This window comes from Lolium perenne, chromosome 6 (genome assembly GCF_019359855.2).
Source record: "Lolium perenne isolate Kyuss_39 chromosome 6, Kyuss_2.0, whole genome shotgun sequence".
Classification (NCBI taxonomy): domain Eukaryota; kingdom Viridiplantae; phylum Streptophyta; class Magnoliopsida; order Poales; family Poaceae; genus Lolium; species Lolium perenne.
The window spans coordinates 10590831-10615604 of record NC_067249.2 but is presented as its reverse complement, the minus strand read 5'-3'; the positions used below and the strand labels follow the sequence as shown (position 1 = coordinate 10615604).

Sequence of the window (24774 nt, the reverse complement as noted above, 5' to 3'; positions counted from 1 at the left end):
ATACCAGTTTGGGAGGGCTTTTCCGAGAGGGACTTGTCGGGCCATGCTTCCCCGACTTGTGCAGATCTCAGGGTCAGGATCTGCGCAAAGCAGGCTGGGCACCTATCGGAAAAGGCTTCACCGATCGGGCCCGTCAAGATAGGCTTCCCCGATAGGATGCCACCGGGCTAGGAGCACCCGATTCCGGTGGTTGGGCTACGTGCACCCAACTATTTGACAGTGTTTTTGTTCCCCTTCCACCTGCCCTTTCCACTGACCCCTCTCCTACCAACGCCTTTTACACCAACCTCTTTCCCGCCAACCTCTTTCCCGCCAATTTATCTTCTCATTTCTCTTTATAAAACTGAACCGCCAGATTGTTTTGAAGTAATTGTGTGCGGTGATCCAGCATACCACTGTATGTTGTAGTACGCAATTCGTTGACAGAATGTCACCAATGGAACACCGTTTCACTAGTATTACATCCCTCGGAATGGTACAACAAAAACATAAGCGAGTCCAAGGCATGTCTATAGAATTACACATAAACTCTTTATAGAAAATCAACACAACCTCCTACTTTACAATGAGGTAAAACTGCAAATAAAGCTCCAAAAGAATAACTCGTAGACTAAAGTATTGCTAACTCTAACTCTAGAGTTACTTAGCTTGCTAAAGAACTGTGCTAAAACTCTAGTTACTTAGCTACTAGGCTTATGCCCATGGGGTTGCCTCAGTTACATGTTTAGATTGTGTAATATAACAATAAAAGTAGATCAAACAAAGAACAAAAACATGGATTTTTACGTGGAAAACCCAAACGGGAAAACCACGGAACACACAACGGCGTATTACTATAATTGGGAGTAGTATTACAATACACGAGAGGACAGACCCTCTACGTGCTATCAATATGGTGAAACTCTCTCTCATCTATTCTATGACAACCTGGAACTATATATAGGGGCGGACAACTCTCTTTATTGGCGGATACGAAATAGAATTGTAGATGTGCTACGTCTAGCACGGTTGGCACGTTGTAGTCCGTTAGGACTCCTTCCATAGCACAACATGTAAATAGATTTCGGGTCATATTCAACAATTAATCTCCACCTTGAGCCGAAATCCCTTGCAACAGTCATATATAGCATTCAACTCCTCAACTAAAGTCATCACAAGTAAACCTTGTGCCTTGAAATGTCCATAGGGCTTATAAACTTCTCATGAAGTCAAATTGAGCAAATCAATCTTGGGTCGTCCAGAAAACAACACAGTTATCAACAAAGCAGACAAATGAATATAGGTCTCCCACAAAATCCAAAAGTCTGTGCTACTGACCTCAACAGATAAAGAAATTGCTCAATCATCAAATGACATAAGTCATCATATCTTCTGTGGTGCCTCAGCGAGCGCATTGCTCATAGTGCAACATCTTGGTGCACATAACATTGTGAAGAACTCATCTCATGGAATCTGAACGTGCTACAAACAGAAAACACAAACCTCGGCAAGAATACTCATACAAGAGCATATGGTACAAAGGGCATCACATACACCAAAAACTCTCGACTTAAAATGGTTAATGAAAAATCCATGACATGGTCAAAATTGTCTCTATAGAATAATTGTCGAATAAAGGAACCTCAACATGCAATGGAGCTTCAACTCTGCAATAGACCCCTCTTGAAAGAGCAAAGACAACTGAATTGCACTGAAACTTATAGTACCAAATGTTGTAGTATCTAGCAGAAAACAATCTCCTTCTTACACCTCAAATAATCCTCATCACGAACTTAAGTAACAAAGCAAAACCTTCACATGCATAACAACAAAAACTCGGAGAGCAAAGAGTATAATGTTGGCTACAAACAACATTAAAAATTATCTCCTTCCTATTTTTTTCCTTCTGGTGATTGAATTGTGTTCATGTAAATGCAGCAACATAACATCTGAAAATGTATCCATCATATGCCCTGACAAGCCATAATATAACAAACTCCATCTGCAACCGTGCATCGTCATAATTGGCTCGCACCAACAATCGCTCGCATCTTAGCATGCCATAGGAAAACCTTTGTCACCATCCAGCAATGGAATGTCGAACTTCATGGTAGCCATGAGCAGATTAACATGATTATGACCATATTTGTAATACCTATATGGTGGATCCTTATTCTATGATATTGTGCTATGAGATCTGGCCGTATTATGTGTAAGATGTATTGATAGATGCATATTATGTACCCCGTTTTTAAGTATTTATTCTGATCCAACATCTATGCAAAAGCGTGTGTGGGATGGTGTGTGTATTAGATGAAGTAGCATGGTTTTAGTGCTTGAATAGTGACAATAAATTCATGATCGCTACCTCGCTAGGGATAAAGTGAATGCATGTGCTATATTCGTCACGAGACAAAAGTGATGATCCTGTTTGGTCAAGGTAGCATATTTGATATTCAAACATCATGTCAAAGTACTTATGGCTATACTATGTTAATTGTTAACACAAGATTGCATGGAGTTTTCCCTTTATTGTGGAGTATAAGAGAGATGTGATGTATCTTCTCTATGTTAGGACGTGATGCCCATATGAATGCTTATCTTACTCATGTTATTATTTTGCATTCTCATATCTCACTGATGGATTACTATTTGTCCACTACAACTTAAAAGAGAGAATAGTCAAGTGAACCCATGAACTCCGATCCACTTTTATCATAAGAAACACACTTATATTGCTTTTATCTTGTTTTCTATTTGTTGCACTATTTTAATCCGAACATACAAAAATATTTTCTTTTCTTATTCATCCAAAACACCAAAAAAATCAACCCCTTAACATTTTTTACTTAGTTACTATATTTTCTCTTGTTTTACTCGCTTTATTTTTACTTGTGTTTTATTTACTTACACGAAACCTTGTGCTTCACAACCACATGGTGGAGTTGGGGACACAAGGCTTTTATTTTACTTTGCAGAATTGTTAGAAGAAGAGAGAAGATAATACTCTTTGCTCAGTTTCCCGAGAGTTCGATATAACCCTCGAGTCACCCTTGTGGGGGAAATACTTGGAGTCCCAGCAACATCAAATGACAAGAACACAAGTACTCAAGCCCTTCACTCCCAAATTCAAGCAAAGCTACAAAAGCTTATGGGGTAATAAGGGAGGAAGAACAAAGGAAAAAATCTACAAATTAAAAGACTCCAAGATCTAGATATAATATGTTCCCCTCCCAAAGAAAAGATTTTGATTGATGGAAAAGTAGATCTAGATCTCCTCTATCTTTTCCTTTAGAAATATTCAATAATTATAGGATGAATCAATAGACAAGGCAAGATCTTCAAGGTTAGCAATGGAGGAGAGAGAGAGAGAGAGAGAGAGAGAGAGAGAGAGTGGGGAAGAGCTGCAACTCACGGGGAAGAAGGCGGCCTTTTGTAGGTTGATACGTCTCCAACGTATCGATAATTTCTTATGTTCCATGCTTGTTTTATGACAATACCTACATGTTTTATACATACTTTATGTCATATTTATGCATTTTCCGGCACTAACCTATTAACAAGATGCCGAAGAGCCAGTTGCTGTTTTCTGCTGTTTTTGGTTTCAGAAATCCTAGTAAGGAAATATTCTCGGAATTGGACGAAATCAACGCCCAGGATCTTATTTTTCCACGAAGCTTCCAGAAGTCCGAAAGGGAAACGAAGTGGGGCGACGAGGCGACGCCACACTAGGACGGCGCGGCCCAGGTGCTGGCCGCGCGGCCCTACTGTGTGGGCTCCTCGTGGCGCCCCCTGACCTACCCTTCCGCCTACTTAAGCCTTCGTCGATAATAGTTCCAGTACCGAGAGCCACGATACGGAAAACCTTCCAGAGACGCCGCCGCCGCCAATCCCATCTCGGGGGATTCAGGAGATCGCCTCCGGCACCCTGCCGGAGAGGGGAATCATCTCCCGGAGGACTCTTCACCGCCATGGTCGCCTCCGGAGTGATGAGTGAGTAGTTCACCCCTGGACTATGGGTCCATAGCAGTAGCTAGATGGTCGTCTTCTCCTAATTGTGCTATCATTGTTGGATCTTGTGAGCTGCCTAACATGATCAAGATAATCTATTTGTAATGCTACATGTTGCGTTTGTTGGGATCCGATGAATATTGAATGCTATGTTATGTTGATTATCAATCTATCATCTATGTGTTGTTTATGATCTTGCATGCTCTCCGTTATTAGTAGAGGCTCTGGCCAAGTCGTTACTTGTAACTCCAAGAGGGAGTATTTATGCTCGATAGTGGGTTCATGCCTCCATTAAATGCAGGACATGTGACAGAAAGTTCTAAGGTTGTGGATGTGCTGTTGCCACTAGGGATAAAACATCAATGCTATGTCTAAGGATGTATTTGTTGATTACATTACGCACCATACTTAATGCAATTGTCTGTTGTTTGCAACTTAATACTGGAGGGGGTTCGGATGATAACCTGAAGGTGGACTTTTTAGGCATAGATGCATGCTGGATAGCGGTCTATGTACTTTGTCGTAATGCCCAATTAAATCTCACACTACTCATCATAACATGTATGTGCATTGTCATGCCATCTTTATTTGTCAATTGCCCAACTGTAATTTGTTCACCCAACATGCTATTTATCTTATGGGAGAGACACCACTAGTGAACTGTGGACCCCGGTCCATTCTTTTACATCGAATACAATCTACTGCAATACTCGTTCTACTGTTTTCTGCAAACATCATCATCCACACTATACATCTAATCCTTTGTTACAGCAAGCCGGTGAGATTGACAACCTCACTGTTAAGTTGGGGCAAAGTACTTTGGTTGTGTTGTGCAGGTTCCACGTTGGCGCCGGAATCCCTGGTGTTGCACCGCACTACACTTCGCCGCCATCAACCTTCAACATGCTTCTTGACTCCTACTGGTTCAATAACCTTGGTTTCTTACTGAGGGAAAAGCTTTCCGCTGTACGCATCACACCTTCCTTTTGGGGTTCCCAACGGGCGTGTGCTTTACGCGTCATCAAGACTGTTTTTCTGGCGCCATTGCCGGGGAGATCAAGACACGCTGCAAGGGGAGTCTCCACTTCCAATCTCTTTACTTTGTTTTTGTCTTGCTTTATTTTATTTACTACTTTGTTTGCTGCACTAAAACAAAACACACAAAAATTAGTTGCTAGCTTTACTTTATTTACTGTCTTGTTTGCAATCTCCATATTAAAAACACAAAAAAATTAGTTACTTGCATTTACTTTACTTATTTCATCATGTTTCCTCCTAAGTTTACTCTGAAAAATATACCGGTAGGACAAGGGTCTATCATTGGAAGAGATAATATAGAAGAATTTTTCACCCATGTTAGCATGAATGAAGATCTTGAAGATATACCCTTGGCAAAAACTGTCCCTACCTATGAAAGTGTCTCTGCCTATTTGGTACACATGATAGAAACTAGATTTATTAGTCTCAACCCCATGATACAACACATGTTTCTTACACTTTCTGATATGGAGAGGGGAGAAAAGAGATATTTTGTTTTAAAAGTCCTTGTTCGAGAATTTGAGGATATAGCTAAAGAAGCTAGAAAAGTTCTTATTAAGCATAAGAGGCTTGGTTTGTTCACCGATTTTAAAAGAACACTTGAAAAGATGGACATGGATAGAATAAGGTATACTAATAATGTTAATGATGGTGGGGAGATTAAAGCACCAATACCTTGCAAGCTCCTAGGAATGCATGAAGCTTTAGAAGATAATTATGCTTAGCTTGTCCCTGAAAATTTATTTGATGAGAATAGCAAGCCTAAGATTAATGAAAAGGGAGCCTCTGAAACTTACATATACAAGATACAGTGCATGGTTGAGAAAACTCCAAACCCCGCTGTTGATGTATCATCTCTTGATAATACTTGATTCACACTTTCTGCGCCTAGCTGAAAGGCGTTAAAGAAAAGCGCTTATGGGAGACAACCCATGATTTTACTACATCACTTTTGTTTTATATTTGAGTCTTGGAAGTTGTTACTACTGTAGCAAACTCTCCTTATCTTAATTTTGTTGCATTGTTGTGCCAATTAAAGTCTTTGATAGTAAGGTTCATACTAGATTTGGATTACTGCGCAGAAACATATTTCTTTCTGTCACGAATTTGGGTTAAATTCTCTGTAGGTAACTCAGAAAAATCTGCCAATTTACGTGAGTGATCCTCAGATATGTACGCAACTTTCATTCAATTTGAGCATTTTCATCTGAGCAAGTCTGGTGCCTTTTAAAAATTCGTCTTTACAGACTGTTCTGTTTTGACAGATTCTGCCTTTTATTTCACATTGCCTGTTTTGCTATGCTTGATGGATTTCTTTATTCCATTAACTTTCAGTAGCTTTGTGCAATGTCCAGAAGTGTTCAGAATGATTATGTCACCTCTGAATATGTGAATTTTGATTATGCACTAACTCTCTAATGAGTTGTTTTGACTTTGGTGTGGAGGAAGTTTTCAAGGATCAAGAGAGGAGGATGATACAATATGATCAAGGAGAGTGAAAGCTCTAAGCTTGGGGATGCCCCGGTGGTTCATCCCTGCATATTTCAAGAAGACTCAAGCATCTAAGCTTGGGGATGCCCAAGGCATCCCCTTCTTCATCGACAATATTATCAGGTTCCTCTAGTGAAACTATATTTTTATTCCGTCACATCTTATGTGCTTTACTTGGAGCGTCTGTATGTTTTTGTTTTGTTTTGTTTGAATAAAATTGGATCCTAGAATTCATTGTGTGGGAGAGAGACACGCTCCGCTGTTGCATATGGACAAATATGTCCTTAGGCTTTACTCATAATGTTCATGGCGAAGGTTGAAACTGCTTCGTTAATTGTTATATGGTTGGAAACGGGAAATGCTACATGTGGTAATTGGTAGAATGTCTTGAATAATTTGATACTTGGCAATTGTTGTGCTCATAAGGATCATGTTTAAGCTCTTGCATCATATACTTTGCACCTATTAGTGAAGAAATACATAGAGCTTGCTAAAATTTGGTTTGCATGATTGGTCTCTCTAAAGTCTAGATATTTTCTAGTAAGGGTTTGAGCAACAAGGATGACAGTATAGAGTCTTATAATGCTTGCAATATGTTTTTATGTGAGTTTTGCTGTACCGGTTCATACTTGTGTTTGCTTCAAATAACCTTGCTAGCCTAAGCCTTGTATTGAGAGAGATTACTTCTCGTGCATCCAAATCCTTGGGCCAATAACTATGCCATTTGTGTCCACCATACCTACCTACTACATGGTATTTCTCCGCCATTCCAAAGTAAATTGCTTGAGTGCTACCTTTAAACAATTCAAAATTTATTACCTCTGATTTGTGTCAATGTTTTATAGCTCATGAGGAAGTATGTGGTGTTTATCTTTCAATCTTGTTGGGCAACTTTCACCAATGGACTAGTGGCTTCATCCGCTTATCCAATAATTTTGCAAAAAGAGCTGGCAATGGGATTCCCAGTCCCAAATTAATTAACCTTCATAATTTTACAAAAATAGACACTCCTCCATGGTATGTGATTGTTGGACGGCACCCGAGGATTCGGTTAGCCATGGCTTGAGAAAGCAAAGGTGGGGAGGAGTGTCATCTAAACAAAACTAAAATAAAAAGGCACTCCTTCATGGTATGAGATTGTTGGCAGGCACCCGAGGATTCGGTTAGCCATGGTTTGTGAAAGCAAGGTTGGAAGGAGTGCCACCCAAAAATAAAAATGTTTCATGGGAGCCACTCTTTGAAGGTTTGTCTAGCAAGGGGGCTAGAGTACCCGCTACCATTCGTTGACAACAACAAACACCTCTCAAAATTTACTTTTATGCTCTGTTTATGTTTTCAAAATAAAAGCTCTAGCACAAATATAGCAATCAATGCTTCCCTCTGCGAAGGGCCTTTCTTCTACTTTTATGTTGAGTCAGTTTACCCATTTCCTTCCACCTCAAGAAGCAAACACTTGTGTTAACTGTGCATTGATTCTTACATACTGCATATTTTCATTCATCATATTACTCTATATTGACAACTATACATGAGATAAATATGTTACAAGTTGAAAGCAACCGCTGAAACTTAATCTTCCTTTGTGTTGCTTCAACGCCTTTACTATGAATTTATTGCTTTATGAGTTAACTGTTATGCAAGACTTATTGATGCTTGTCTTGAAAGTACTATTCATGAAAAGTCTTTGCTATATGATTCAATTGTTTACTCATTGTCTTTACCATTGCTTTGGATCGCTGCATTCATTACATGTGCTTACAATAGTATTGATCAAGATTATGATAGCATGTCAATTCAGAAATTATCTTTGTTATCGTTTACCTACTCGGGACGAGTAGGAACTAAGCTTGGGGATGCTGATACGTCTCCAACGTATCGATAATTTCTTATGTTCCATGCTTGTTTTATGACAATACCTACATGTTTTATACATACTTTATGTCATATTTATGCATTTTCCGGCACTAACCTATTAACAAGCTGCCGAAGAGCCAGTTGTTGTTTTCTGCTGTTTTTGGTTTCAGAAATCCTAGTAAGGAAATATTCTCGGAATTGGACGAAATCAACGCCCAGGATCTTATTTTTCCACGAAGCTTCCAGAAGTCCGAAAGGGAAACGAAGTGGGGCGACGAGGCGACGCCACACTAGGGCGGCGCGGCCCAGGTGTTGGCCGCGCGGCCCTACTGTGTGGGCTCCTCGTGGCGCCCCCTGACCTACCCTTCCGCCTACTTAAGCCTTCGTCGATAATAGTTCCAGTACCGAGAGCCACGATACGGAAAACCTTCTAGAGACGCCGCCACCGCCAATCCCATCTCGGGGGATTCAGGAGATCGCCTCCGGCACCCTGCCGGAGAGGGGAATCATCTCCCGGAGGACTCTTCACCGCCATGGTCGCCTCCGGAGTGATGAGTGAATAGTTCACCCCTGGACTATGGGTCCATAGCAGTAGCTAGATGGTCGTCTTCTCCTAATTGTGCTATCATTGTTGGATCTTGTGAGCTGCCTAACATGATCAAGATTATCTATTTGTAATGCTACATGTTGCGTTTGTTGGGATCCGATGAATATTGAATGCTATGTTATGTTGATTATCAATCTATCATCTATGTGTTGTTTATGATCTTGCATGCTCTCCGTTATTAGTAGAGGCGCTGGCCAAGTCGTTACTTGTAACTCCAAGAGGGAGTATTTATGCTCGATAGTGGGTTCATGCCTCCATTAAATCTGGGACAGTGACAGAAAGTTCTAAGGTTGTGGATGTGTTGTTGCCACTAGGGATAAAACATCAATGCTATGTCTAAGGATGTATTTGTTGATTACATTACGCACCATACTTGTCTGTTGTTTGCAACTTAATACCGGAGGGGGTTCGGATGATAACCTGAAGGTGGACTTTTTAGGCATAGATGCATGCTGGATAGCGGTCTATGTACTTTGTCGTAATGCCCAATTAAATCTCACACTACTCATCATAACATGTATGTGCATTGTCATGCCATCTTTATTTGTCAATTGCCCAACTGTAATTTGTTCACCCAACATGCTATTTATCTTATGGGAGAGACACCACTAGTGAACTGTGGACCCCGGTCCATTCTTTTACATCGAATACAATCTACTGCAATACTCGTTCTACTGTTTTCTGCAAACATCATCATCCACACTATACATCTAATCCTTTGTTACAGCAAGCCGGTAAGATTGACAACCTCACTGTTAAGTTGGGGCAAAGTACTTTGGTTGTGTTGTGCAGGTTCCACGTTGGCGCCGGAATCCCTGGTGTTGCACCGCACTACACTTCACCGCCATCAACCTTCAACATGCTTCTTGACTCCTACTGGTTTGATAACCTTGGTTTCTTACTGAGGGAAAAGCTTTCCGTTGTACGCATCACACCTTCCTCTTGGGGTTCCCAACGGGCGTGTGCTTTACGCGTCATCATAGGTCCCCATGAATTTTTGGCCGTTGCACATACAAAGGGCTGGATATTTCAGGGTAAGTGAGGGCCGGACATTTCGGGGGGGGGGGGGGGTGGCCGTGGACAAAAGGCACTCCAAAGGGCCAGACATCCCGGCCCTTGGAGACTTGAAGATTCAGAGGTAAGTTCCTATGCAATTTTTGGGCCCTTGTATGTGTGTTGGCAGTTGGTCGAAACCCACTCTAGAGGCCCAAAACAGTCATGCCAGTTAGTTTTCTTTTGAGCTATTGTTGCAAAGGAATGATCAGATTATTTTGAGCTATTTGCTAGCCAACTTTGTAGCAAAAGAGAGGATAAAAACACATGGGAAGTTTGGTCTTTTCACTCAGCCAAATGACAACCAAAATAAAATTCACATGACAAATTTCAGCATGGCAGAATAGCAATTGATACCTCAAATTAGGGGCATATGAGAGGTGAAACCTCAACTATTAACCATTGGAAGTTGCACGGCAGCTAAGGGACAACATATGGATAATATTCTCGTTAAAATGGTAGGTGTGATCGCCATATCAAACGCAGAATATCTAGTCCAAAACACAAACTATGAAACTACAAAGAGATGACTAAACTAGATACAAGTATCACTAACTTAACAAATAATGACTGACAATCAGCCTCACAAACCAACTTTCTAGGCTTTCCGTGAAGCACTCGGTCAACAAGTTAAAATGGAGTGGAAGATGACAGGATACACTGACACATGGATAACAAAGCAAAGCATATCACCGCCACGACCCTGAAACAGGGCAAGGTCTTTGTGACATATCAGCATTTTATTTGTACATGCCAGCAACTTAACAACAGGTAATGGATTATTAGTTACTCCTGGGCTCAAGTAAACCTGCCACAGTTAATGGTATCTTCATGTTATATTATCGATCAAATTATGCTGCCACAATGGAAATATGTAAACAGAAGCAATGGAGTTATCTTAATAGCATTGTATGCTCAGCTTTTAAGTTGTAAGATTTATAATGATTGTGTCTTTGGCTACACTTTATCTTAAAAAAATTGACCAATTTTCATACTGATTTTATATTAGTGCTTTGAAATGGTGCAACCACTGGATGCCAGGACCCGAAATCAAGCCCAGGTTCCCCGCATTAGGCACTCATCAATCCGACTAATTTTATCTGTTCTAACGAGTAGTTCCCAGCAATAATAATTTTATAAAGGACCTGTGCGAACCTATGCAAGAATGATATGATAACTGGTCCAAATAGTTTGGTACCTTCAGGGAAAATACTGTTCAAATATAACACAAGAAAACAGCAACCATTAATTTCATCTCTCAAGCAAATAGAAAAAAGGATAACTAAGTTGTCAGCAAAAACTTAAGCACAGCAAGGCATTCATGCAACCATGTACGAAAAATAAGTGGATCTTGTGATGTAAAGGTAAGCAAATATCTGCAGTATAGAAATACGCGAACGGATGGTATGAATGCTCCAAAAAACTCCGACTAAGCTCCCTGGACTGCATCGAATCCAACTGAACGATGAAGGCAGAGTGTTGATGCTTAGTGGAGTGTTCTTGCTTAGTGGACACAGATATGAGAACCACATCAGCATCCTCGGAATACCCCACTATAGCTTCATTGCGTGTCTCGATCCCAGACGGCAGACCAATGACCTCATGCATGTTAACAGTCCTCTGCAGCATCCATGTGGCGACGCCATCACTGCTGACCTTGCGGCCCCACAATTGGAAGCTAGGGTACACCAAGACAGCAAAGCCTACACCACCACCCTCTGCCCTGATAATCCGGATACAGCTGCTGCCAATGCCTGCAAACATAGGCCTCCTGACCACAGCTAGTCTCTGGACATCCAAATCAAACTCGAGCATTGCATCCTCAGAATCATTTAGGACCTGTTTGGTTCCCAGCCACAGTTTGCCAAGCCTAACTTTGGCAAGTGTGGCAACCACAAAAGTGTGGCTAGGATTTTGGAAGCCACAACGTGTGGCAAAAGTTGGCAAAAAAAGTCACTCTATGACAAGTGGGCCATATGATTAGTAAAGTGTGGCAGCTCTAAAGTGTGGCAAGAACCAATCACATGCCAAATTGCCAAACTTTGGCTTGGCAAAGTGTGGCTAGGAACCAAACAGGCCCTTAGCCACCAGTAAAGGGCGCTGCCAATAAGGGTGCAGGGGAAACGGCTAACCGGAGCGCCACACGGTTCCGCCGTCGAGACAAGTGGTCCCCACACGCCGGTCTCCGAGGAGTACACGCAGGCCATGGCTGGCTCTTGGCGGCTCCTGGTGCCTAGCAAGACCACCTTAAAGGGGCATGAGTGGCAGTCTCCGTGCACGTGGCCCTCGCCGTTGCTGGCAGCACACAGCACGGTTCCCCTGACGTTGCACAGATTGAACCGGAAATCCATCGGAACGGGCACGTAGCTGCGGCCGCGGGAGACGGGATCGAACACGAGGAGCGTAGCGTGACTACTGAAGATGCCGATGGCGAGGACGCGGTCGTGGCGGCACCCGAGCAGGGTCCAGTGAGTGAACGATGCCTCATGTTCGGGGCACAGGGAGAAGCGCGCCCGAGGGATGCGGTCGGGGGGTCGAGGATGGGGGAGAATACCAGATCCTGGCCGAGCTTCTCGAAGACGCCCAGGACGGGCGGCTTCTGGTGGTGGGCGAAGAACCGGCGGCGGAAGCCTGGGTCGGCCGCCACGCGCTCCCAGAGCTTGGAGATGGCGCCGGCGCGCGGGAGCGAAGAGGGCAGCGGGGGGATTCAGACGAGGATCTGACAGAGGATGTCTTCGCCGTCCAGCGGTGCCGCCGGCGCCGAGTGGAGGCGGCGGCGGCTGGTCATCTCGGCGCCGCCCTCGTCGCTGATCTGAGATGGGGATTTGTCGGGGGTTTTTTTTTGAATGAGAGGGAAACGAAGAAGCGGAGAAATGTTGGGGGAATCCAATAGCAACGGAGGGGGATGACTGGGCCTTATGGGAATAGCCCATTAATCCTTGGAATACGGCCCAACTATGGGTGGAAGACACCGGATATTTTTTTGGAGCAAAGCGGGATCTAGGCATTCAGAAGACGTGTACACGAGAGTAGCGAAGGTCGCATAGATCCACAACCGCCCTCAAGAAGGACGGCAACATCCACGGACGCCGCACGGCCAGATTTTTGCCCGGAGTAATTGAGACTCCACACCCCCATGCGACCGGACAACGAGGCGAAGATCGAACCCGCCGCTAGCCCGCACCCCACTGACACACACCTATTATGTAGCAGCAGCGCCACCGCCGCACATGAGCCACCACCGCCTCCACAACCAGACCTGGGAACTCAACTAGCTCCACTGCCACTGCCCGCACCATGCGGGGGTGATGAGCCGAGCTGCACCACTGCGGACAACCAAGCTCATCGAGAATAGCACCACGGGCGCCGCCAACCGCCACAGAGAGGGAGCTTCGATGGCCGCTGACATGGTGATCCAAGGTAGAGCCGGCGGATGCAGAAACACGAGCTCCCTGGACCAGCCACCCAAAGGTCCTAGGGCTACCGCTCCGCCGTTAAGTGATGCGCTCGACCCCTGCACCCTTGCCCGTGGAAACTAAAGGAGGAGGACTCTGCCTCAACCCCGACCGCCATGATAACCCACAAGTATAGGGGATCGCAACAGTCTTCGAGGGAAGTAAAACCCAAATTTATTGATTCGACACAAGGGGAGGTAAAGAATACTTATAAGCCTTAACAACTGAGTTGTCAATTCAGCTGCACCTGGAAAAGCACTAGTAACAGGGGTGATGTGAAAGCAGCAGTAATATGAGAGCAATAGTAACAGTAACACCTAGTGTAGAGCATGATCAGGTACGGCGAGGAGAGGAAAACATGGCATGGCGTTTTGCCACTTTCACTTGGAAGACTGACTAGACGCCAGCCGCGATCGAGTAGAGTTCCCGCGCCTTAGAGCACCCTGATACGTCTCCGACGTATCGATAATTTCTTATGTTCCATGCCACATTATTGATGATATCTACATGTTTTATGCATACTTTATGTCATATTTATGCGTTTTCCGGAACTAACCAATTGACGAGATGCCGAAGTGCCAGTTCCTGTTTTCTGCTGTTTTTGGTTTCAGAAATCCTAGTAAGGAAATATTCTCGAAATTGGACGAAATCAACGCCCAGCATCTTAGAATCCCCGGAAGCATCCAGAACACCCGAGAGCCGCCAGAGGGGGGCCACAGGGGCCCCAGATGACAGGGTGGCGCGGCCAGGGCCTGGGCCGCACCCCCCTATTGTGTCGTCGCCTCGTTGACCTTCTGACGCCGCCTCTTCGCCTATAAAAAGGTCCCTGACCTAAATCTTCGATACGGAAAAGCCACGGTACGAGAAACCTTCCAGAGCCGCCGCCATCGCGAAGCCAAGATCTGGGGGACAGGAGTCTCTGTTCCGGCACGCCGCCGGGACGGGGAGTGCCCCCGAAAGGCTTCTCCATCGACACCGCTGCCATCTCCACCGCCATCTTCATCAACGCTGCTGTCTCCCATGAGGAGGGAGTAGTTCTCCATCGAGGCTAAGGGCTATACCGGTATCTATGTGGTTAATCTCTCTCCTATGTACTTCAATACAATGATCTCATGAGCTGCCTTACATGATTGAGATTCATATGAGTTTTGTATCACAATTCATCTATGTGCTACTCTAGTGATGTTATTAAAGTACTCTATTCCTCCTGCATGGTGTAAAGGTGGCAGTGTGTGCATCATGTAGTACTTGGCGTAGTTTATGATTGTGATCTCTTGTAGATTATGAAGTTAACTATTACTATGATGGTATTGATGTGATCTATTTGGTTATGTTGATCTATCTTGCACTCTAAGGTTATTTAAATATGAACATTGAATATTGTGGAGCTTGTTAACTCCGGCATTGAGGGTTCGTGTAATCCTACGCAATTAGTGGTGTTCATCATCCAACAAGAGGGTGTAGAGTCTAGCATCTATCTATTTATTTATGTGATCAATGTTGAGAGTGTCCACTAGTGAAAGTATGATCCCTAGGCCTTGTTCCTAAATACTGCTATCGCTGCTTGTTTACTGTTCCTCGCATCAGACTGTCGTCCGCAATATTACCACCATCATCCACACGCCAGTCCTGGATAGCAAAGCACTTTTCTGGCGCTGTTGCTACTGCTCATATATATTCATACCACCTGTATTTCACTATCTCTTCGCCGAACTAGTGCACCTATTAGGTGTGTTGGGGACACAAGAGACTTCTTGCTTTGTGGTTGCAGGGTTGCTTGAGAGGGATATCTTTGACCTCTTCCTCCCTGAGATCGATAAACCTTGGGTGATCCACTTAAGGGAAACTTGCTGCTGTTCTACAAACCTCTGCTCTTGGAGGCCCAACACTGTCTACAAGAATAGAAGCTCCCGTAGACATCAAGCACTTTTCTGGCGCCGTTGCCGGGGAGGAAAGGTAAAAGGCACTCATACTCCGGCCTGTGTAACAAGTACTTTTCTGGCGCCATTGCGTGTGTGCTTGAAGCTATTTCCTTTAGATCCTGCAATTGCATCTTTTTGTTTCTTGTTTACACTAGTAAGGCATAATGGACAACAATGAGCTTCTTACTCTATTTCCTGATTTAAGACATGGATGGTTTGATCCGAAAATTAAAAAACCCATGGAACATGTTAGTATGAACGCCTTGAACACCATTGTTGCTAATGATATGGAAAATTCTAAGCTTGGGGAAGCTGGCTTTGATGAGCATGATATTTTTAGTCCCCCAAGCATTGAGGAGAAAATTTACTTTGATGATACTTTACCTCCTATTTATGATGATTATAATGATAGTAGTCTTTTGTTGCCACCTGTTATGGAGGATAAATTTGATTATGAATACAATATGCCTCCTATATTTGATGATGAAAATAATAATGATAGCTACTTTGTTGAATTTGCTCCCACTATTACTAATAAAATTGACTATGCTTATGTTGGGAGTAGTAATAATTTTATGCATGCGACTCATGATAAGAATGCTTTATGTGATAGTTATATTGTTGAGTTTGCTCATGACACTACTGAAATTTATTATGAGAGAGGAAAATATGGTTGTAGAAATTTTCATGTTACTAAAACACCTCTCTATGTGCTGAAATTTTTGAAGCTACACTTGTTTTATCTTCCTATGCTTATTACTTTGCTCTTCATGAACTTGTTTATTTACAAGATTCCTATGCATAGGAAGCATGTTAGACTTAAAATTGTTTTGAATTTGCCTCTTGATGCTCTCTTTTGTTTCAAATATTATTTCTTGAGAGTGCATCATTAAAACTGCTGAGCCCATCTTAATGGCTATAAAGAAAGAACTTCTTGGGAGATAACCCATGTGTTATTTTGCTACAGTAATTTTGTTTTATATTTGAGTCTTGGAAGTTGTTACTACTGTAGCAACCTCTCCTTATCTTAATTTTGTTGCATTGTTGTGCCAAGTAAAGTTTTTGATAGTAAGGTTCATACTAGATTTGGATTACTGCGCAGAAACAGATTTCTTGCTGTCACGAATCTGGTCCAAATTCTCTGTAGGTAACTCAGAAAATTATGCCAATTTACGTGAGTGATCCTCAGATATGTACGAAACTTTCATTCAATTTGAGCATTTTCATTTGAGCAAGTCTGGTGCCTCAATAAAATTTGTCTTTACGGACTGTTCTGTTTTGACAGATTCTGCCTTTTATTTCGCATTGCTTCTTTTGCTATGTTGGATGGATTTCTTTGTTCCATTGACTTCCAGTAGCTTTGAGCAATGTCCAGAAGTGTTAAGAATGATTGTGTCACCTCTGAACATGTGAATTTTGATTATGCACTAACCATCTAATGAGTTGTTTCGAGTTTGGTGTGGAGGAAGTTTTCAAGGGTCAAGAGAGGAGGATGATACAATGTGATCATGAAGAGTGAAAGCTCTAAGCTTGGGGATACCCCGGTGGTTCATCCCTGCATATTTCAAGAAGACTCAAGCATTTAAGCTTGGGGATGCCCAAGGCATCCCCTTCTTCATCGACAAATTATCAGGTTCCTTCTCTTGAAACTATATTTTTATTCGGTCACATCTTATGTACTTTACTTGGAGCGTCTGTGTGCTTTTGTTTATGTTTTTGTTTGAATAAATTCTTGTGTGGGAGAGAGACACGCTCCACTGGTTCATATGAACACATGTGTTCTTAGCTTTTAATTTTCATGGCGAAGGTTGAAACTGCTTCGTTAATTGTTATATGGTTGGAAACGGAAAATGCTACATGTAGTAATTGGTATGATGTCTTGAATAATGTGATACTTGGCAATTGTTGTGCTCATGTTTAAGCTCTTGCATCATATACTTTTCACCTATTAATGAAGAAATACATAGAGCTTGCTAAAATTTGGTTTGCATAATTGGTCTCTCTAAGGTCTAGATAATTTCTAGTAAGAGTTTGAACAACCAGGAAGACGGTGTAGAGTCTTATAATGTTTACAATATGTCTTTTATGTGAGTTTTGCTGCACCGGTTCATCCTTGTGTTTGTTTCAAATAAACCTTGCTAGCCTAAGCCTTGTATCGAGAGGAAATACTTCTCATGCATCCAAAATCCTTGAGCCAACCACTATGCCATTTGTGTCCACCATACCTACCTACTACATGGTATTTCTCCGCCATTCCAAAGTAAATTGCTTGAGTGCTACCTTTAAACAATTCAAAATTTATCACCTCTGATTTGTGTCAATGTTTTATAGCTCATGAGGAAGTATGTGGTGTTTATATTTCAATCTTGTTGGGCAACTTTCACCAATGGACTAGTGGCTTCATCCGCTTATCAAATAATTTTGCAAAAAGAGCTGGCAATGGGATTCCCAGTCCCAAATTAATTAACAAAAAAATAGACACTCCTCCATGGTATGTGATTGTTGGACGGCACCCGAAGGATTCGGTTAGCCATGGCTTGAGATAGCAAAGGTGGGGAGGAGTGTCATCATAATAAAACTAAAATAAAAAGGCACTCCTTCATGGTATGAGATTGTTGGTAGGCACCCGAGGATTCGGTTAGCCATGGTTTGTGAAAGAAAGGTTGGAAGGAGTGCCACCCAAAAATAAAATAAAATGGGAGCCGCTCTTTGAAGGTTTGTCTGGCAAGGGGGTTAGAGTACCCACTACCATTCGTTGACAACAACAAACACCTCTCAAAATTTTACTTTTATGCTCTCTTTATGTTTTCAAAACCAAAGCTCTAGCACAAATATATCAATCAATGCTTCCCTCTGCGAAGGGCCTTTCTTTTACCTTTTATGTTGAGTCAGTTCACTTATTTCTCTCCATCTCAAGAAGCAAACACTTGTGTGAACTGTGCATTGATTCCTACATACTTGCATATTGCACTTGTTATATTACTTTGCATTCACAACTATCCATGAGATATACATTTTACAAGTTGGAAGCAACCGTTGAAACTTCATCTTCCTTTGTGTTGCTTCAATACCTTTACTTTGAATTATTGCTTTATGAGTTAACTCTTATGCAAGACTTATTGATGCTTGTCTTGAAGTACTATTCATGAAAAGTCTTTGCTATATGATTCAGTTGTTTACTCATGTCATTTACATTGTTTTGATCGCTGCATTCATTACATATGCTTACAATAGTATGATCAAGGTTATGATGGCATGTCACTCCAGAAATTATCTTTGTTATCGTTTACCTGCTCGGGACGAGCAGAAACTAAGCTTGGGGATGCTGATACGTCTCCAATGTATCGATAATTTCTTATGTTCCATGCCACATTATTGATGATATCTACATGTTTTATGCATACTTTATGTCATATTTATGCGTTTTCCGGAACTAACCTATTGACGAGATGCCGAAGTGCCAGTTCCTGTTTTCTGCTGTTTTTGGTTTCAGAAATCCTAGTAAGGAAATATTCTCGGAATTAGACGAAATCAACGCCCAGCATCTTAGAATCCCCGGAAGCATCCAGAACACCCGAGAGCCGCCAGAGGGGGGCCACAGGGGCCCCAGATGACAGGGTGGCGCGGCCAGGGCCTGGGCCGCGCCCCCCTATTGTGTCGTCGCCTCGTTGACCTTCTGACGCCGCCTCTTCGCCTATAAAAAGGTCCCTGACCTAAATCTTCGATACGGAAAAGCCACGGTACGAGAAACCTTCCAGAGCCGCCGCCATCGCGAAGCCAAGATCTGGGGGACAGGAGTCTCTGTTCCGGCACGCCGCCGGGACGGGGAAGTGCCCCCGGAAGGCTTCTCCATCGACACCGCTGCCATCTCCACCGCCATCTTCATCAACGCTGTTGTCTCCCATGAGGAGGGAGTAGTTCTCCATCGAGGCTAAGGGCTGTACCGGTAGCTATGTGGTTAATCTCTCTCCTATGTACTTCAATACAATGATCTCATGAGCTGCCTTACATGATTGAGATTCATATGAGTTTTGTATCACAATTCATCTATGTGCTACTCTAGTGATGTTATTAAAGTACTCTATTCCTCCTGCATGGTGTAAAGGTGGCAGTGTGTGCATCATGTAGTACTTGGCGTAGTTTATGATTGTGATCTCTTGTAGATTATGAAGTTAACTATTACTATGATGGTATTGATGTGATCTATTTGGTTATGTTGATCTATCTTGCACTCTAAGGTTATTTAAATATGAACATTGAATATTGTGGAGCTTGTTAACTCCGGCATTGAGGGTTCGTGTAATCCTACGCAATTAGTGGTGTTCATCATCCAACAAGAGGGTGTAGAGTCTAGCATCTATCTATTTATTTATGTGATCAATGTTGAGAGTGTCCACTAGTGAAAGTATGATCCCTAGGCCTTGTTCCTAAATACTGCTATCGCTGCTTGTTTACTGTTCTACTGCATCTGTACTGTCCGCAATATTACCACCATCATCCACACGCCAGTCCTGGATAGCAAAGCACTTTTCTCTTGTGTTGCTCTTGCTCATATATATTCATACCACCTGTATTTCACTATCTCTTCGCCGAACTAGTGCACCTATTAGGTGTGTTGGGGACACAAGAGACTTCTTGCTTTGTGGTTGCAGGGTTGCTTGAGAGGGATATCTTTGACCTCTTCCTCCCTGAGATTGATAAACCTTGGGTGATCCACTTAAGGAAAACTTGCTGCTGTTCTACAAACCTCTGCTCTTGGAGGCCCAACACTGTCTATAAGAATAGAAGCTCCCGTAGACATCAAGTACTTTTCTGGCGCCGTTGCCGGGGAGGAAAGGTAAAAGGCACTCATACTCCGGTTCCAGGTAACAGTACTTTTCTGGCGCCATTGCGTGTGTGCTCGAAGCTATTTCCTTTATATCCTGCAATTGCATCTTTTTGTTTCTTGTTTACACTAGTAAGGCATAATGGACAACAATGAGCTTCTTACTCTATTTCCTGATTTAAGACATGGATGGTTTGATCCGAAAATTAAAAAACCCATGGAACATGTTAGTATGAACGCCTTGAACACCATTGTTGCTAATGATATGGAAAATTCTAAGCTTGGGGAAGCTGGCTTTGATGAGCATGATATTTTTAGTCCCCCAAGCATTGAGGAGAAAATTTACTTTGATGATACTTTACCTCCTATTTATGATGATTATAATGATAGTAGTCTTTTGTTGCCACCTATTATGGAGGATAAATTTGATTATGAATACAATATGCCTCCTATATTTGATGATGAAAATAATAATGATAGCTACTTTGTTGAATTTGCTCCCACTATTACTAATAAAATTGACTATGCTTATGTTGGGAGTAGTAATAATTTTATGCATGCGACTCATGATAAGAATGCTTTATGTGATAGTTATATTGTTGAGTTTGCTCATGACACTACTGAAAGTTATTATGAGAGAGGAAAATATGGTTGTAGAAATTTTCATGTTACTAAAACACCTCTCTATGTGCTGAAATTTTTGAAGCTACACTTGTTTTATCTTCCTATGCTTATTACTTTGCTCTTCATGAACTTGTTTATTTACAAGATTCCTATGCATAGGAAGCATGTTAGACTTAAAATTGTTTTGAATTTGCCTCTTGATGCTCTTTTTGCTTCAAATACTATTTCTTGAGAGTGCATCATTAAAATTGCTGAGCCCATCTTAATGGCTATAAAGAAAGAACTTCTTGGGAGATAACCCATGTGTTATTTTGCTACAGTAATTTTGTTTTATATTTGAGTCTTGGAAGTTGTTACTACTGTAGCAACCTCTCCTTATCTTAATTTTGTTGCATTGTTGTGCCAAGTAAAGTTTTTGATAGTAAGGTTCATACTAGATTTGCATTACTGCGCAGAACAAGATTTCTTGCTGTCACGAATCTGGGCCAAATTCTTTGTAGTTAACTCAGAAAATTATGCCAATTTACGTGAGTGATCCTCAGATATGTACGAAACTTTCATTCAATTTGAGCATTTTCATTTGACAAGTCTGGTGCCTCAATAAAATTCGTCTTTACGGACTGTTCTGTTTTGACAGATTCTGCCTTTTATTTCGCATTGCTTCTTTTGCTATGTTGGATGGATTTCTTTGTTCCATTGACTTCCAGTAGCTTTGAGCAATATCCAGAAGTGTTAAGAATGATTGTGTCACCTCTGAACATGTGAATTTTGATTATGCACTAACCATCTAATGAGTTGTTTCGAGTTTGGTGTGGAGGAAGTTTTCAAGGGTCAAGAGAGGAGGATGATACAATGTGATCAAGAAGAGTGAAAGCTCTAAGCTTGGGGATGCCCCGGTGGTTCATCCCTGCATATTTCAAGAAGACTCAAGCATTTAAGCTTGGGGATGCCCAAGGCATCCCCTTCTTCATCGACAAATTATCAGGTTCCTTCTCTTGAAACTATATTTTTATTCGGTCACATCTTATGTACTTTACTTGGAGCGTCTGTGTGCTTTTTTTTATGTTTTTGTTTGAATAAATGCTTGTGTGGGAGAGAGACACGCTCCGCTGGTTCATATGAACACATGTGTTCTTAGCTTTTAATTTTCATGGCGAAGGTTGAAAATGCTTCGTTAATTGTTATATGGTTGGAAACGGAAAATGCTACATGTAGTAATTGGTATGATGTCTTGAATAATGTGATACTTGGCAATTGTTGTGCTCATGTTTAAGCTCTTGCATCATATACTTTGCACCTATTAATTAAGAAATACATAGAGCTTGCTAAAATTTGGTTTGCATAATTGGTCTCTCTAAGGTCTAGATAATTTCTAGTAAGAGTTTGAACAACCAGGAAGACGGTGTAGAGTCTTATAATGTTTACAATATGTCTTTTATGTGAGTTTTGCTGCACCGGTTCATCCTTGTGTTTGTTTCAAATAAACCTTGCTAGCCTAAGCCTTGTATCGAGAGGAAATATACTTCTCATGCATCCAAAATCCTTGAGCCAACCACTATGCCATTTGTGTCCACCATACCTACCTACTACATGGTATTTCTCCGCCATTCCAAAGTAAATTGCTTGAGTGCTACCTTTAAACAATTCAAAATTTATCACCTCTGATTTGTGTCAATGTTTTATAGCTCATGAGGAAGTATGTGGTGTTTATCTTTCAATCTTGTTGGGCAACTTTCACCAATGGACTAGTGGCTTCATCCGCTTATCCAATAATTTTGCAAAAAGAGCTGGCAATGGGATTCCCAGTCCCAAATTAATTAACAAAAAAATAGACACTCCTCCATGGTATGTGATTGTTGGACGGCACCCGAAGGATTCGGTTAGCCATGGCTTGAGAAAGCAAAGGTGGGGAGGAGTGTCATCATAATAAAACTAAAATAAAAAGGCACTCCTTCATGGTATGAGATTGTTGGCAGGCACCCGAGGATTCGGTTAGCCATGGTTTGTGAAAGAAAGGTCGGAAGGAGTGCCACCCAAAAATAAAATAAAATGGGAGCCGCTCTTTGAAGGTTTGTCTGGCAAGGGGGTTAGAGTACCCACTACCATTCGTTGACAACAACAAACACCTCTCAAAATTTTACTTTTATGCTCTCTTTATGTTTTCAAAACCAAAGCTCTAGCACAAATATAGCAATCAATGCTTCCCTCTGCGAAGGGCCTTTCTTTTACCTTTTATGTTGAGTCAGTTGATACGTCTCCGACGTATCGATAATTTCTTATGTTCCATGCCACATTATTGATGTTATCTACATGTTTTATGCACACTTTATGTCATATTCGTGCATTTTCTGGAACTAACCTATTAACAAGATGCCGAAGTGCCAGTTGCTGTTTTCTACTGTTTTTGGTTTCAGAAATCCTAGTAAGGAAATATTCTCGGAATTGGACGAAATCAAAGCCCAGGGGCCTATTTTTCCACGAATCTTCCAGAAGTCCGAAGACGAAACGAAGAGGGGCCACGGGGTGGCCAAACCCTAGGGCGGCGCGGCCCCACCCCTGGCCGCGCCGGCCTATGGTTTGGGCCCCCCGTGCCGCCTCTTGACCTACCCTTCCGCCTACTTAAAGCCTCCATGACGAAACCCCGATCTGAGAGCCACGATACGGAAAACCTTCCGGAGACGCCGCCAACGCCGATCCCATCTCGGGGGATCCAGAGATCGCCTCCGGCACCACTGCCGGAGAGGGGAATCATCTCCGGAGGACTCTACACCGCCATGGTCGCCTCCGGTGTGATGTGTGAGTAGTCTACCCCTGGACTATGGGTCCATAGCAGTAGCTAGATGGTTGTCTTCTCCCCATTGTGCTATCATTGTCGGATCTTGTGAGCTGCCTAACATGATCAAGATCATCTATCTGTAATTCTATATGTTGCGTTTGTTGGGATCCGATGAATAGAGAATACTTGTTATGTTGATTATCAAAGTTATATCTACGTGTTGTTTATGATCTTGCATGCTTTCCGTTACTAGTAGATGCTCTGGCCAAGTAGATGCTTGTAACTCCAAGAGGGAGTACTTATGCTCGATAGTGGGTTCATGCCGCATTGACACAGGACAAGTGATGAAAGTTCTAAGGTTGTGTTGTGCTGTTGCCACTAGGGATAAAACATTGATGCTATGTCTAAGGATGTAGTTGTTGATTACATTACGCACCATACTTAATGCAATTGTCTGTTGCTTTGCAACTTAATACTGGAGGGGGTTCGGATGATAACCTGAAGGTGGACTTTTTAGGCATAGATGCAGTTGGATGGCGGTCTATGTACTTTGTCGTAATGCCCAATTAAATCTCACTATACTCATCATGATATGTATGTGCATGGTCATGCCCTCTTTATTTGTCAATTGCCCAAGCGTAATTTGTTCACCCAACATGCTTGTTTGTCTTATGGGAGAGACACCTCTAGTGAGCTTGTGGACCCCGGTCCAATTCTCTTTCTTGAAATACAATCCCATCGCAATACTTGTTCTACTGTTTTCTGCAAACAATCATCTTCCACACAATACGGTTAATCCTTTGTTACAGCAAGCCGGTGAGATTGACAACCTAACTGTTTCGTTGGGGCAAAGTACTTTGGTTGTGTTGTGCAGGTTCCACGTTGGCGCCGGAATCCCTGGTGTTGCGCCGCACTACATCCCGCCGCCATCAACCTTCAACGTGCTTCTTGGCTCCTCCTGGTTCGATAAACCTTGGTTTCTTTCTGAGGGAAAACTTGCTGCTGTGCGCATCATACCTTCCTCTTGGGGTTCCCAACGAACGTGTGAGTTACACGCCATCAAGCATATTTTCTGGCGCCGTTGCCGGGGAGATCAAGACACGCTGCAAGGGGAGTCTCCACTTCTCAATCTCTTTACT

At 42.4% G+C, this 24774-nt stretch overlaps 1 protein-coding gene across 1 annotated transcript; it reads right to left on the bottom strand.

The window, feature by feature from the left end:
• Positions 1 to 11352: 11352 nt before the first annotated feature.
• On the bottom strand, positions 11353 to 12384 carry LOC139832283 (uncharacterized). The gene is made up of 3 exons (XM_071822008.1): positions 12166 to 12384; positions 11561 to 11872; positions 11353 to 11409 (listed from the first exon to the last, which is right to left on the bottom strand). The coding sequence occupies exons 1-3, from the start codon at positions 12382 to 12384 to the stop codon at positions 11353 to 11355; spliced, it is 588 nt and encodes a 195-aa protein (XP_071678109.1).
• Positions 12385 to 24774: the final 12390 nt, after the last annotated feature.